Source organism: Diceros bicornis, chromosome 6, assembly GCF_020826845.1.
Source record: "Diceros bicornis minor isolate mBicDic1 chromosome 6, mDicBic1.mat.cur, whole genome shotgun sequence".
Classification (NCBI taxonomy): Eukaryota; Metazoa; Chordata; class Mammalia; order Perissodactyla; family Rhinocerotidae; genus Diceros; species Diceros bicornis.
This window is the reverse complement of record NC_080745.1, coordinates 27,480,096-27,495,703: the sequence shown is the minus strand read 5'-3', so window position 1 is coordinate 27,495,703 and position 15,608 is coordinate 27,480,096. Positions and strand designations below refer to the sequence as shown.

General features: G+C 40.0%; 1 protein-coding gene across 3 annotated transcripts in view; it reads right to left on the bottom strand.

The window, feature by feature from the left end:
- Positions 1 to 15,608, bottom strand: part of COG2 (component of oligomeric golgi complex 2) — a 58,463-nt gene that overhangs the window by 5,481 nt on the left and 37,374 nt on the right. For 2 of the 3 annotated variants that reach the window (XM_058543087.1, XM_058543085.1), the window contains 6 exons: positions 9,696 to 9,835; positions 4,827 to 4,888; positions 3,544 to 3,695; positions 1,589 to 1,786; positions 655 to 727; positions 219 to 364 (listed from right to left, as the gene is read on the bottom strand). In XM_058543087.1, the coding sequence (XP_058399070.1) occupies positions 219 to 364; positions 655 to 727; positions 1,589 to 1,786; positions 3,544 to 3,695; positions 4,827 to 4,888; positions 9,696 to 9,835 (771 nt within the window). The remainder of the gene's footprint in view (positions 1 to 218; positions 365 to 654; positions 728 to 1,588; positions 1,787 to 3,543; positions 3,696 to 4,826; positions 4,889 to 9,695; positions 9,836 to 15,608) is intronic. The other variant, XM_058543086.1, reaches the window with a different exon arrangement.

The following is a 15,608-nucleotide window of genomic DNA, read 5'->3' as shown; positions in this document are numbered from 1 at the left end:
TTCATCCTGCCCAAGTCCCACAGTCTAAGAGAAGTCTGACCACCCACTGTGCAGTGCCCTTCTCACAGATATAGTCGATCTGACTGGGACAGATGAAGTCTGCCTCAGGCGACCCCTGGGAACCTATTTCTGTCTCTCACTCAATCACCTCATCCCTCTTTCGCTTTCCTAAAATATATTTCCCCACCCTGAAATTCTTTTCAGTGAATGATGCTGACCTTATTGGTTCTTCGGTAAAGCCGAGGAATTTCCAGGGCACTTTTCAGGTAACTGAAGCAAGACTCACTCAGGTCCTGGACGACCCTGTTGCTCAAGGAAGGCAGACAGGCTGACAGAGACAGCTGGGAGTCCTCCAGGGCTGCTGCTGAGACAGGAAGGTTGTGCTGAATCACTGTTTAGGCCCAGATGTGAATTTTATCTTAACTACTGTCATAGTATTTAGATAGCATACTACAACTAATCAAATCAAATTATGAAAAGTAAACAAAATACCTCATTTAGGGAAGTTATAATCACAGAACAGAATACAGAAACAACCAAGGATTTACAACTAGAGAAGAAAATGGTAGTTTACATATATCCCACAGTCTCTAAAATTTTATTTTAAATTATTTCTTATTCAAAGATTTGCTGAGTCTAAAGATTCATTTTTACCTGAGATGGAAGAAAAATTCTTAAAGCCAATCATTTCAAGTTTTGGCTTGATTGTTTCCAAGAGTTCTGGAAGCTGAAATAAATATGCACTTTATATATTCAGTCACTTTTTATAAACCAAAGGTAGAGGCAATTCTATTTGCATCTAAAACTCTAGAATACTGTTAATGAATGATAAAACTAAACTCAGGACTTTCAGTAATTTTCATGAGAAAATTTAATGCTTTCACTATACAAGAATCCAACAACAGGGGAAACAGCACAGTTTCATGGCTATTAACAGGCCCAGAGAATACATAAAATCATTTTCTATTCTGTGGCTTTTCTCAGTACCAAAAAAGCTCATGATAAAGACTGTATTCTTGCTCAAAACGTACGTTATTTGTCCAAGCACCAGAAAATATTTAGATTTGAGGAAAGCAGAATTATGTATCAGAGCACTTAAACACAAATTCATCCTACCAAGTTCTCTTAATGGTAAAAGCAAAAACATGGGACCTATACAGAGAAAATAGAGGAAGTTTTAACAGTTCAGCACTTTCAAAGTATAGCTAAAAATAAAATGTTACCAAACATTTGGGTAAGTGAATTAGAAATAACTAAAATCCAACTCATTAGAGATGGTGCCTGCACAGAATAAGTTGAGCTAATGAAAAAAAGTGGAGCATGGCTTGCTCTGAGCTTGTAACATCACTACTGAAATAGAAACAGAGGCCCCAGGTTAACACAATACTAGACTAGACTGGTAAGCAAGGAGGAAGAGAGCACAGCTGTCAGGGAAAGTTGGAGAGACACCAAGATGTTCACCTTGTTCCCTTGGGCCCCACAATTCTAAGCCCCATGAGGCCAGATGGTGTCATGTCTTTGCACATACTACTTTCTGTGAAAACACTGAACTTAGAAGTCTTAGAAGTCTTCTAAGACACAGGCTTACCTGCTCCTGAAGCTTGTCCAGGTCTGCAACCACATACACAAGTTGAGTACTGGAAATGGAAACTACAGGCTTTGTTTCAGGAGGACCACTTCCTTGGTCTTCATTGTTTCCTTGTGCAATGGAAGGGTCTTTGTTACCAGTTACCAAAGGCTTTTTAATATCCTTGACACTTTCATTAGAGATGGGCCTGAGTAAAAGCTGAGACAGGATTTCAATGATTAAATACTTTTCCACTAGCAAGATACATAAGCATTTATACATGTGGGTCACCAACTCACCATTAAATGCTAGCTGCACAAAGTATTCAGTTTACGTTTACTAAAGAAAGAATACAGTAGCATCTCTCTCCAGGCAGGTGTGAAGAACTGAGAGAAATCGAAACAAACTACAACCCCATGTACATTTACCCTCCTTGAATTCACACCTAATTTCTGGTGATAAAAAGTAACAGGTAAACAAAATAACAGGTCCATAAACCAAAGGAAAACTAATTTTTGGAACACCACAGATTTTTAAAAATTAATTAACTATATTAGGTAAATAATTTACTGGATTGACTTAATTAACGTAATAATTAATAAGGATAAAAAAATCAAAATCCGAACCACATTATGCTTCAAATAATACAAACAACAAAAGTATTATTTGCATAATGTATTGTTACAAGGGAAAAACCAAAGAGAAGTACGCTAGCATCAAGAAAAGAATGGAATAATGACCATTCAAGGCAAAATAACTTATTAGACATAGAAAAAAAAGAATTCCTGGCTAGCAAGAACGTATGACTTAGCAGGCTCAAGCCTAACAAGAATCATACCAACACCACTGTGTCCCAGGAATCGCACAGTGGTCTTCAGAAACAGCTGGATGGACCAGGGTGCTCTGCTAACACCCTTCCGAGCAGAGGGAAGGAAAAAGGGAAGGAGGAAACTAACTCCCACTGAGCTCCCATTATCTGCCAGGCACTTCTGTCAACAGTTTGTGAGTCAACAAATCTCTCTTTACTCCTCATGACAACAAGGTATGGAAGCTGTTTTCCTACTTTACAGATGATGAATCTGAGATTCATAGAGCTAATTTCCCCAAATCAAAAACTGACAGAGCCAAGGTTTGATTTTGTCTGACTCAAAGCCTGTGCTCTTTCCATTAAAACACTCTGCAAGAAGACAACCGGTTCCCCCTACTCCAGTTAACAAAGATTGTATTCCTTTCAATGGATGATATCGTCATGTTGTCTTTCTTAGAACTTACACATAGATCTCATTTTCATACTCAGCATATTGCAATGACCAGGGTGCATGTCTGTCTGGTGCATGTCTGTCTGTCACTTGAGACTGTCCATGAAGGCAGGACATCTCTGAGACCAAGACGCTGGCACAGGACCTGGTGGAGGCTGGGTGCTCAGCACTGAACTGTACAAACACTCCTGTGGCTTTATGCATAATATCTAATAATCTTCACAGGCACGTGGACATTTAATATATTCAACTATTTGAAAACGGAAAAAGTAGGATATTCTGAAATGAAGAAAAGGTTAACTTTACTAACTTTTAATCTCGATGATCATATGATTTTTTAAACTTCTAAATATTAACTATTAACATATGTTTATTTTTATTTCTAATCATTTTCATTAAAATGAGCGTCTTTGTTTTAATTTGAAGGCACCTCCAAGATGCTGGTTTTGAGAAGGGAAGAAGAGCATGTCTGTCAGTGTGGTGCTTTTCAACAAGACAAAGCACTGAATATGCGATAAGAACCACCCCTAAAGGCAACACTTGCCAGAGTAAGAAGGAAACACACAAACAGAGCTAGAGACAAACTGGAGAAGTTAGCCTACTGCTGTCCTCTGAATTCACCTCTTGTGACAACATGGCCTTTTAAAATCTTAGCGGATTTATCTTAATGTATCTTTAGTTCTTATCAGTCTTGATTACAGACGAGCCAGCACTCACCTCGTTGACAAACACGGAGTACCGGGCTAAAATCTGCAGTGTGAGTCTCCACAGACGATGCGCCAGCAACGGCAAGAACAGCTCGTCTGACCAACACCTCTGAAGACTGCTCCACGTTCTATGAGAAGCCAAGAGGCAATACGAACTTCCAGCTAGAGAAAAAACATACATTTAAGGACTCTTAGTCAATCAAGGGCTAAAATGTCATATTTTCAATGTATAATTTGAGAGTGAAGAAAGCGGCAATCTGAAGAGCTATTATGTGGTCAGCAAAGCTGCACGTGGAGGCAACATGAATGACCAAGCGGCCATAACCCACGTTACCACAACATCTCTCACGGCAAAGGAATTTTCTAATTTTACATGATTCCACCTCCCAGGCATTTGATAAATATTAAACATATATAGCATTCACAAATAATTTGTTAATAAGTACCTTATGCCAAGTCAACAAACACAAGCCGGAATGGCAGTCACTTGCAAGAGTTTAAACTTTAGTTTTGAATTTGTCCTGTTTCATTTCTCTTCCCCTACCTGAACATACTGTTTATATCTAGGAAGTCAATTACATATGACCATTTTTGGCAAAGATAAATGAAAACTTAACTTTGAGGCTAAAATAGTGTGGTTCAGATTGACTTAGCTGCATGTAAGGAAGCAGAAATTTAAGTGCAGCAGCCTAGAGACCTATGTGGCTACAGAAATAGCCATATATTATGTGAGTGGCCTTTGGGAATGACTACAACATAACACAAGCTTAATGAGGCTGTGAGGAATGCAAACATGTCTGCAAAGTCTGCATACTGACCACTGTCATCTGCCCAGTGTCCCAGGACTGGGGCCAAGGGCTAGGGAGGCCTGGGGCATGAGCCTCAGCTATAAGTCATCCCCTGGGAGAGAAGGGCCATCCTGACCTTTTACCTCAGCCTGGGAGGAAAGCCAATCATAGCCAGTTTGCTATAAAAAGGGCTGATCCCTTCAGCACACCACGGGCTATATCCACTTGACATGTTATATTCAGGAACGAAAATGAGGTCTGCTTCCTATATTCTTAAATCATCCTTTTTATCATCTCTACAAAACAAGAAGCTCTATAAACCAAAAAATTTAATTTCTTTTTGCCTCTTTCAAAAAAAAGAAGTTAAACTAAGTCTTTAAGGTATAACTTACTGTATGATAGGAAAAGGTGAAAGTACCCTAGGGGTATTAAGGTCTAGATGACTTGGTGAGCTTAATTAACTCATTTAGTGACATCTTCTCATTTATCACTTTAAGGAAGTTACCTGGAGCATCATGCAGTACATCTGTAAGCGCTGCTTCTAAGGATCCCGCTATTTCTCTAAATCTGAGATAAAAAAACAAGAGAGCAAATTAGCGCTGACGACTGTTAGATGCCTCTCTGTGTCCATTCTCCCTTCTTCCTAAGTAACAGGAACTCCTGTTAAGTTCAATGCTCTTAGAGATGCCCAACCAGCCCTGGAATGCCAATTCTCCCAGACATTTTTACTAAGCAAGAAATAAACTTATCTTGATTAAGCCACTGTTATGTAGGAGGGGTTTCTCTGTTATTTGCAGCTGATCTGAATCACAACTAACCCCTTGGCTTTCAAACTAAACAAACCTCCTATCAAGAAGTCATTTCTGGCTAGCCCCACCTGGCTATGATCATGTCATCACCTTGTGGCCATAGACTGTGGTTTCTCCAATCCATCTGTATTAGCATTATCACAGGAAAGTAATGTCCCCAAACTAAGAAATGGGAAAGCTGTATTCTGTATCGTTGTTTGTAGCTTGAGAAAAATCACGAAGTAGACAGTTAAAACTAGAACAACTCATTGGTTGGTGCTCTGTGAATTTCTGCTGGCTCTCTCATGCTGTCATGGTACAGGCCCCACTGTACTGCTGCTCAGTATCTACACCACTGCTTCTTAGATGAGTTTTCTTTTTTTTTTTTTTCTGTTGACAGCTGGCTCACCTGGCATCTCAGATCATCTTGTCACAGACTTCTGTTTTAATAACTGATATGGACACATTTTTACGACTTTGTGAAACTGTCTACATATTTAGTTTTTAAACTAGCTGCTTATGTAGTATTCTGTTTCCCAACTATAAAACTCTTCTATTTTCATACCTTCTGTAACAGCACACTTTTTTCACCTGCTAATTCCCTCGCTACCAATAAATTCTGACGTATGCTTAAGAACAATTTATCTAAATGATAATTTTCGGTTTTTGAGAGCACATATGTGCTGTTTAAAAGCAGTTCAGAGACTGAGCTTAAGGAAATTGTCTGAAGAATAAAAAGGACAGCATCTCAGACAAAAAGTAGCAGCCCTGCCCTCAACAAGGGTGTAACACAGCTGAGAGCTGAAGACTAGAAGCCTGCCCTGGACCCTTAGAACTAGCCGGTTTCCTGCAGCTTCCTATATGCTACATGGAAGGAAAGGAACTCTCCAACTGCCGAGTGAAGTTTGTAAAAGTGTAGAATCTCCAAGCTGCAGCTGAGAGGCACAGAGGGAACAAGTGACAGATAGAAAAGTGGCACAAGAGAAGACAGCACTGGAGACTAACCCAAGAACAGCAGCAAAAAGAAGAGAAAAGGGACTACTCTGCAGCTGGGAGAGCAAACCAGCACTAGATCTCAACCTCACACCCCTAATTCCACCTTTTTTCAAAATCTACAGAAAATATAGGAAGTAACCTCCAATACAGAAAAGGCCTGAAAGTTAACACAGCATTGTGTATAGTAGGGAAAAACCGGAAGCAACCTAAAAGGCCCCAAGTAAGGAAATGGTTAGGATATTCATCCTAGAATGCAGTGTGAAAAGCAGTCAGCTTGAAGCCATATAGCAATGAGCAAAAATAGGTATAACTTAGTAGTAAGTAACGACACGGATATAAAATTATATGTGCATTTATGATAATTCTGAAAAACATACAAATGCAAAGTACAAGAACCAAATGCAGCAGACACCCTGGTCCCAGTGCACTTCAAAGACGTTGTGACTGTGTATGACCAAGTGGAAAGATCCATGAAAGCGAAACTGCCTGAATCCCTTGACACAGTGGTGCCTCCAGGAGCCTGGCACCAGGCCCCCAGGCGGCTTTGCTGGGCAGTAACTCTGGGAGTGAAGTGATAAGTCATATGTCCTCTTGGAAAATGGCAAAAAGGAGAGAGGATACTTTGGTGAAACTTGAAAAACTGTGCTGTAGTTTTCACATGTATATGGAATATCAGTGTACTCTGGATAGGATATTTGTAAGAAAGGCAACTCCAAATACAAACATTTCTCAATTCCTAAATTTGGGTTTGGAGAAGATCTCTAGACATATTCCTCCATGCATGCCACAGGTCTACAATAATACAAAAGTACTCATATAAAAATAAAAATGGGGGACCGGCCCCATGGCTTAGCGGTTAAGTGAGCACGCTCCGCTACTGGCAGCCCAGGGTTCGGATCCCAGGCGCGCACCGACGCACCACTTGTTGGGCCATGCTGAGGCAGTGTCCCACATACAGCAACTAGAAGGATGTGCAACTACGACATACAACTATCTACTGGGGCTTTGGGGAAAAAAAGGAGGAGGATTGGCCTGGATGTTAGCTCAGGGCTGATCTTCCTCACAAAATAAATAAAGAAGTTTTAAAAAATAAAAGTGGTAATAAGAAGAGTTATGGGGGCCGGCTCAGTGGCGCGGCAGTTAAGTACGTGCGCTCAGCTTCGGTGGCCCGGGGTTCGTGTGTTTGGACCCCAGGTGTGCACCGACGCACCGCGTGTCAAGGCATGCTGTGGCAGCATCCCAAGAGAAAGATGGGCACAGATGTTAGCCCAGGGCCAACCTTCCTCGGCAAAAAAGAGGAGGATTGGCATTGGATGTTAGCTCAGGGCTAGTCCTCCCCACAAAAAAAAAAAAATGGTAGTAAGAAGAGTTATGGGCATTGCTTTCACTGCTGGGTAGTGGCAGAAACACCGTAGGGCACAGCTCCACTTTGTGCAGAAGCACACCTGAGGAGAGCGGGGGGAAGGGAAAGCACGTCAATACTGGATAGATTCTACGTCATAAAGGAGCAGATATACTATGTTCAGAATGTACTGAATATAATATTTATAGTACAGACATGTGAATGTTCTGGGAGTATATAACATTCTAGAAAGATTTCAATTAAAAAAAGACCTAAAACTTAGCCTTTGGCATTTAAGGTGCTAACACTAGTTTTCAGGAAGCCATTGATTCACTACAAGTTGAGACTGTTTTGGCCACATTTGCATTTATTTTCTTCCTCTGAGAAACTAAGTCCTAAACCTACTTTCCAATACTCCTGTAAGAACAAATGAAATGTGGACACAGCAGGCTATCAGAACAGTGAGGGGATACAGATGTGTTCACAGAATGGTGGTGGTGGGGGTGCTGCTTTCTTTCCTGAAGAAGAGTGTGACGCAGACATACAGTCAGATCCAGGAGCATAAGCCTGTTACTGAGAGGGCAATATCAATACTTCTTCTGAGTAACACGTCAGAACATTATCACCCCACTGGCTTTCAGGCTTACTTTAAACGACCCTGAGGTGAATCAGATAACAATGCAACTCTGACCCTAATCTTGTTTGCAGAACTTTTTGTCATCCCTCAGAGTAAATAATCCAACACCTGATAAAAATCAATAGAACAGTCCTACAAAGCATTAACTTGAATTTATTTTTTAAATGGAAAAACAAATATATCGAAAACAAGTTCCACATTTCATAACTCAAACATAATTTTTAAAAATTTAAAATAAAATTTTCTTAAATTTGAATTATTTAAATTCAAATAAGCATTTGAATGTTTAAAGCTAAGATCTGGTCAAGGTCAAAAAACCCTTCAGAAAACTGCTGGCTGAGTTTCAACATAGTTGAAGGCTAAATGACCAGCTCTGAGAGAACATGTAATGAGAAGAGAACCCACTGAGGTGAGGCTGTGTGTGCCATCACTGTGGGGCTCAGCCTGGCAAACCCAGAGCAGGGGCTGGAAGCAGCCCGGAGGAGCTCCAGGAGGTGGGGTGACAGTACAAGATTACTAAGTGTGGGGTCATGGGATCCGGGGGAAACAACTAGGAAAGAGGAGTTTGGAGACAGCAAGCAGCAGCATGTAATGTGAAGGCGTTAGATATCTAAAGCAATCTAACTCCAAACTTGGACTTCAAAAGAAATGGTAAAATTTAAACATTATTTTTCTATTGCAATCTTATACTGTAAAATGATGCTTTACTATTTTAAACTCTGCTCATGAATCAAAAGGGCTTCTTGCTCTGGCTTGATCTTTATTATTGTTTAACAATTATTTCCAATGCAGTCAATGAATATCTTGGATGAACAAATTCTTAATTTCCTACTGAAAGACAACATACATGATGAGGTAACCTTGGAAAATTAAGCATAAAGCACAGTATTAAATGTGAAAGGGCACCTTACTAACATTCTGACAACTGTGATTTCATTATCAAAAGATGATTACACACATTCTCAATCACGGCAAGCTGTTATAATCAAGGTACCCGATTCTTAATATATTTCCCTCTCTCTAATTTTTCCTCAGACTCTGAGGACAAGGACTGCATCGTAGTTAATGAAAGAATCCAGCAATTTAAGCAAAAAGTCTATGATTATTTAAAGAGCATTTCAACTAAAATGTTCTAGTTCACGTCATTCTATGGAGGAACTTACCATGACCTCACTCAAGAGAATCTGCAAAAATGGGTATAATAACCTATTTTTCTAGTGAAACATATGTTGTTAAGGGTTTATCCTAAATCCATTATTTGAGGCAGATGATGAGAAAGGGAAAACGGAAAGAAGATTGCTGTATAACTCCTACTTTCTCTACCTCTTCATGATGGACGAGAGAATTCGTGGGAATGAAGCTGGGCTTGGAGTCTAGCTCATTCCAAGCCCAGTGTTCTGAGCTCTCTAATTACCTCAAAATAAAACTTTCTTGTTGTCACGCCAACCAGAACTTTGGCAATCATGATACTTCTTGTAAATTTGCACTTTAAATTTTGTTTCCCAAAGAATAGTATAATGATCACAAAGGAGGGGCTAGCGGGGTAACACCCTTAACTGGTATTCAAATTCTATTTTAGAAAGGTAGAGGAGGGGTGAATAAATTACTGACCTTATTTGAAAATAAACAGGCAAGTTCCACTTATTATTGAAGCTGTGATAGGCAGGATGTGCTCTTAATCTTTTTACACTGGCCTGTGATCCACATTGCCGTTCAAATGTTCTTACAAAATCCATACTTATGGTATATTTCTAAAATAAGAACAAACAGGTGGAATTTTCATTGTAAGCAGACTAACCAGAACTGGGAGCATACACTGAAAACTATAATCAAGATAAAGAAGGTCAACATGTAGAAACATAGTTTCTAGAGCTGATAGGGACCTTTAGGGACCTTCCCTCCAAGGTCGCCACCTGAAGATCAGGTAATGCGTGAAGTGGTTACACGTCATGCTCAAGGGCTTATGTGGCCAGCCCATCTGGAAGCCCAGGTTATTTATTCTAAGTCTAGAGCTCTTTAAATGACAGTGCTCATATTCTCGGGCACCCCTAACCCCATCCATTGGAATCAAAAGACATGGTGCATTAGGTGGCATAATTTTCATTGCCTCTCCAGAGAAGAAGTAGAAAATTTTAAAAAGGAAAGAATCAAACTATGTGAGTAATTACATTATTTTTATAGACAAGACAGCACAAAAACTGACAGGAGAATCTAACAGCACCAGTAGAGTTGCAGCTAATACTTATTTAACATTTACCATCTCCACACTGTGCTTAAAATTGTACTATTTAATTTTACCCACAAAACTACTCTACCAGGTAACTACTATCATTACCAACCCCCATTTTGCAAATGCTTAGGCTCTTCTGTTTAGGCTCAGAGAGAATATGCCCAAAAGACAAGGCTAGGAAATAGAGAAAACAGAACACTGGTCAGTTGGCAGAAAAGAGCTGCAGCTGCTATAATGCACATTCCTGCCTCTCGTGGGTATCTATCCCTGAGCCCCCAGGCTCTAGGGAGAACACTGCTAGACTCTCCATATACTCACTAGGAGGGGCTCAAGTCCAGGTCATCAAACCCAGTAACCTAAACATGCTGATCTCTGTGCTTATACAGGAATTTTAGTGCTGTAAAAACTAAAGGTTTTAAATTTTTTTCAACTGGTTTTGAGCAACACTTATGGAATCCTGAGTGTGGTCTAGGTGTGTGGAGTTGAGACAAAGAAAGGTATTATTCATCCCTTTTGGGATAAAACTATGCCTCTGCATATAATGGATGCTAAAGGAATACAAGCATATTTCCCTCTTCACAAGAAGCATGTCACATTAAAGCCAAAAGCATTTTTTGAAAAAAATTGATAGATACTTGCTGGAAACTGTACTCACAAACATTAAGTATTGCTTTAGAATTCTAAAATCAGAGTTCTATTAGAAAGCTTCATTTCTGAGCTGAAACATCTCCTGAGTCTAACGTGATCAATATGATTCTCTAACGAATACAGCAAAATGCAAAGGGTCTTAAATTGCTAATGTATAAGACTGTTATTTCACTATGCATATGGTATCTAGTTTTAAAAGTCCCACTTTTTAAAATCACAAAAACCATTGTCACACAATTTATTGAAAATGATACAGAGTAATCATATTGTTCAACATACTATAACATAGGGCAATTAGCCAAGAGAACAGATAAGTGGTATTTCTGGGACAATAAAGCTTCAAATTTATTGGCCTATTTTTAAGTCTATCAGGCCTCAGGCTCACCATACTTACCTTGTGCCTCTCTACACTTTAAAAATTAATAAGTAAATTGACCAAGCAGATTAGAAAAAGAAGCAAGTAGAACTTCTAAAAATGATAATTAGGATAATTAAAATTGGAAACTCAATGTACAGGGGAAAAAAGACTTTAGACACAACTGAAGAAGGAATTAGTGACCTAGAAGACTGATCCCAAGAAATTATCCAGAATGCAGCACAGAAACAAAGATAAAAAAATATAAAAGTGAATTTAGGAAACATAAAGGATAAAGTGAGGAGACCTAACCAAGAGTTCTAGAAAGAAATAATAGAAGAATGGGAGAGAAGCACAATTAAAGAGATAAGGGATAAAAATGTTCCAGAACTGATAAAAGATGCCAATCCTCAAATTCAGGAAACTCAACAAATCCCAAATACAATAAATAAAAAGAAGCCACACTAGACATACCATAATGAAACAGCATATCAAAGTCACAGAGAAGATTTTAAATGCAGCCAGATATAAAAGGCATTAACTACAAAGAAATAACAATTCGATTAACAGCTAATTTCATAAGAGAAGTCCAAGACAATGTTCAAAGTACAGAGAATTCTATTTCCAGCAAAATTACCCTTCAAACACAAAAGCAATAAAGTTATTTTCAGACAAGCACAAACACACACACACACACACAAAATGAAGTTTATTATCAGCAGCCCGTTACTAAAAAGTTGCCTCCCAGATGAATTTCAGGGAGAAGGAAAATGATCCAAGAAGGAATATCTAACATCCAAGAAGGAACAGTAAGCAAAGGAAATGATAAACATGCAGGATAATTCTGAGAGAATGATGACCATGAAAATAATGCCTTATTCTGGGGATAAAAAAATTCAAAATAGAAACAAGACCCTGGAAACAATAATATATACTATGGAATGGGGTGATTGGTATTAAAGTGCTCTAAGTATCCCGTACTGTTCGGGAGGCTAAGGAACACCAATGAACTTTTAGATTCTGTTAAGTAACTACTAAGATTACTTAATACGCACAGAAATAAAGGACAGAATTCCAAATTAGTAGAGAAAAAACAGAGAATAATCCCCAAAAGCCCAAAATACAAAGAAGGTGGAAAAGGAAGGAAGAAAAGAAGGGAGGAAGGAAACGAGGGAAGAAAAGTGGGAGAAATAGAAAGTACAAAATAAGACCCAAATATATCAGTAATTACAATCATTGCAAATTTAATAAATTACCTAATTAAAAGACAAAGATTATCATATTGAATAAAAAAATCAAAATCAAGGGAAGGAGGAGGAGCATAAGCCCGAAGAGGTTGAGCAACACAGGCAGTAAGTCGGAAAGCTAGCACAAGAGTCTTTATTCTTCACCATGATGCTATGCACTGCCTTAAAAAAATGGTACAACAGAAAATCAACATATGAATTTACTTGTGAAATATCAACCATGAAATCTTTTTTTTTTTTTTTTGTGGTGAGGAAGATCAGCTCTGAGCTAACATCCATGCCAATCCTCTTTTTGCTGAGGAAGACTGGCCCTGGGCTAACATCTGTGCCCATCTTCCTCTACTTTATATGGGACACCAACACAGCATGGCTTGACAAGTGGTGCATCGGTGTGCGCCCGGCATCCAAACTCGGGCCACCAGCAGCGGCGGAGCGCGCGCACTTAACTGCTATGTCACGGGGCCAGCCCCTCAACCATGAAATCTTTTAAGTGATAATTTTTTTTTAAAGTAAATATTAGGGCCTCCAAATCTTTTAAATTATATAGGACATTTATATACTACATTTTAAAATCCTATCAGTACTTTTTACAGTAGAGATATATAAACTTAATTTTTCATGGAAAACAACTGCAAAGAGACTGGCCCTTACAATCTCTTTTAAAAAGTTAGTGAGCGGGGCCGGCCCCGTGGTGTAGCAGTTAAGTGTGCGCGCTCCACTGCTGGCGCCCCGGGTTGGGATCCCAGGCGCGCACCAACACACTGCTTGTCAGGCCATGCTGTGCCGGCGTCCCACATAAAGTGGAGGAAGATCGGCATGGATGTTAGCTCAGGGCCAGTCTTCCTGAGCAAAAAGAGGAAGATTGGCATGGATGTTAGCTCAGGGCTGATATTCCTCACACACACACAAAAAAAAGTTAGTGAGAACAACAGGGGTGATGTCAGCATCATGGCGGAGTGAGCTGTTCCCTTAGTCTCCCCCCTCTAAGTTACAACCTAACAGACATTCATGAACCAACAGGGGATTCCTTACACAGCACAATAGGACGTCTGGGAGATCCACACAGCCATACACCTGAAGGTGGGGGTACGGGATCCCCAGGAAGCAATGGAAGGAGGAGAGCAGATCCTTTCCCGGTCCCCAGTAGCAGCGATCTAGGTCGCAGGTCGTCACACAGTAGCCAAAACGTTCCTGCAAAAGGAGGTGGGGGAGCAGGCAGGCCTGCCCACAATGCCTTCACTTTCAGAGTTGCAGCCCAGCGTGCAGGAATGCTCCACACCGAGTGGCATGGCTCAGCGACCACATGGGCGCCCCCACCAAGTGCAGCAGCCCAGATGAACTGTCCATGAGAGCAGAGTACCCCTCCCCTCCCATCCAACACAACAATTCGGCCGGGCCCCGGCCAAGGTTCTGCACCAGAGCACCTGCATGTCTGTGTGTGATCCGCCAAGTGGCTGCAGCCGGCGGGCAAATGCACACAAGCCCTATCGGCACAACTTCCAGCAGACACGGCGAGTTCAGAAAACACAGCTCCTACCCACCCCCCAGTGGTGGCAGGTGGAATCAGCGACCTGATACTACCACTATGCACCAGTAAGGGATCACTTCCTCAAATACCATGAAGAACTCCAATAACACTTCAGAGCAGAAGGAAAAAGACAAGTCTCCAGAAACCAATCCTGAAGTCAGAGAAATTTATAATCTAAATGACAGAGAATTCAAAATAGTTGTCATAAAGAAACTGAATGAGTTACAAGAAAACTCAGACAGACAGTTCAATGAACTCAGGAATAAAATTAATGAACAGAAGAAATACTTCACCAAAGAGACTGAAGCTCTTAAAAAAAAAACCCAAACAGAAATTCTAGAGATGAACAACACAATGAATGAGATAAAAAGCAATCTAAAACAGAACTGATGTTATGGAGGACAGAATTAGTAATTTAGAGGACAGAAATATGGAAATGCTTCAGTTGGAGGAGAGAGAAATAAGACTTTAAAAAAATGAATAAGGGGCCGGCCCTGTGGCGCAAGCGGTTAAGCGCACGCGCTGTGCTGTGGTGGCCGGGGGTTCGTCGGTTCGGATCCTGGGCATGCACCAAAGCACCACTTGTCAAGCCATGGTGTGGCGGCATCCCATATAAAGTGGAGGAAGATGGGCATGGATGTTAGCCCAGGGCCAGTATTCCTCAGCAAAAAAAGAGGACGATTGGCAGATGTTAGCTCAGGGCCAATCTTCCTCACAAAAAAAAAAAAATGAATAAATACTTTGAGAAATATCTGACTCAATTATGATATGCAACATAAGGATTATAGGTATTTCAGAGGGAGAAAGGAGCAAAGAGATTGTTCAAAGAAATAATAGCTGAGAACTTCCCAAACCTGGGGAAGGAATTGGACTTAAAAGTACATGAAGCCAATAGCACTCCTAATTACATCAATGCAAAAAGGCCTTCTCCAAGGTATATATTATTAAAACTGTCAAAAGTCAATGACAAAGAAAAAAATATTAAGGGCAGCAAGGCAAAAGAGAATAACTTACAAAGGAACCCCTAACAGGCTTTCAGTGGATTTCTCGGCAGAAACCTCACAGGCTAGGAGAGAGTGGAATGATATATTCAAAATACTGAAAGACAAAACCTTTCAGCCAAGAATGCTCTATCCAGTGAAACTATCCTTCAGGGATGATGAATAAATAAAAGCTTTCCCAGATAAACAAAAGCTGAGGGAGTTCATTGCCACTAGACCTCCCTTACAAGAAATAATCAAGGATGCCCTCATACCTGAAACAAAAAAAGCAAAGGTTTACAAAGCCTTGAGCAAGGAGATAAACACAGACTAAATCATAAAATTGCAGCTCTCTATCAGAACAGGTTAACAAACATTTAATTACAACATTAAAGATAAAGGGAAGGAAAGCATCAAAACTAACCATAAACACTTCATTTTAGCACAAACTCACAACACAAAATGGAATAATTTATGATAATAACTTAGATGGGAAAGGGGTAAGGGATGGAACCTGCTTAGGTTCATGGAGATAA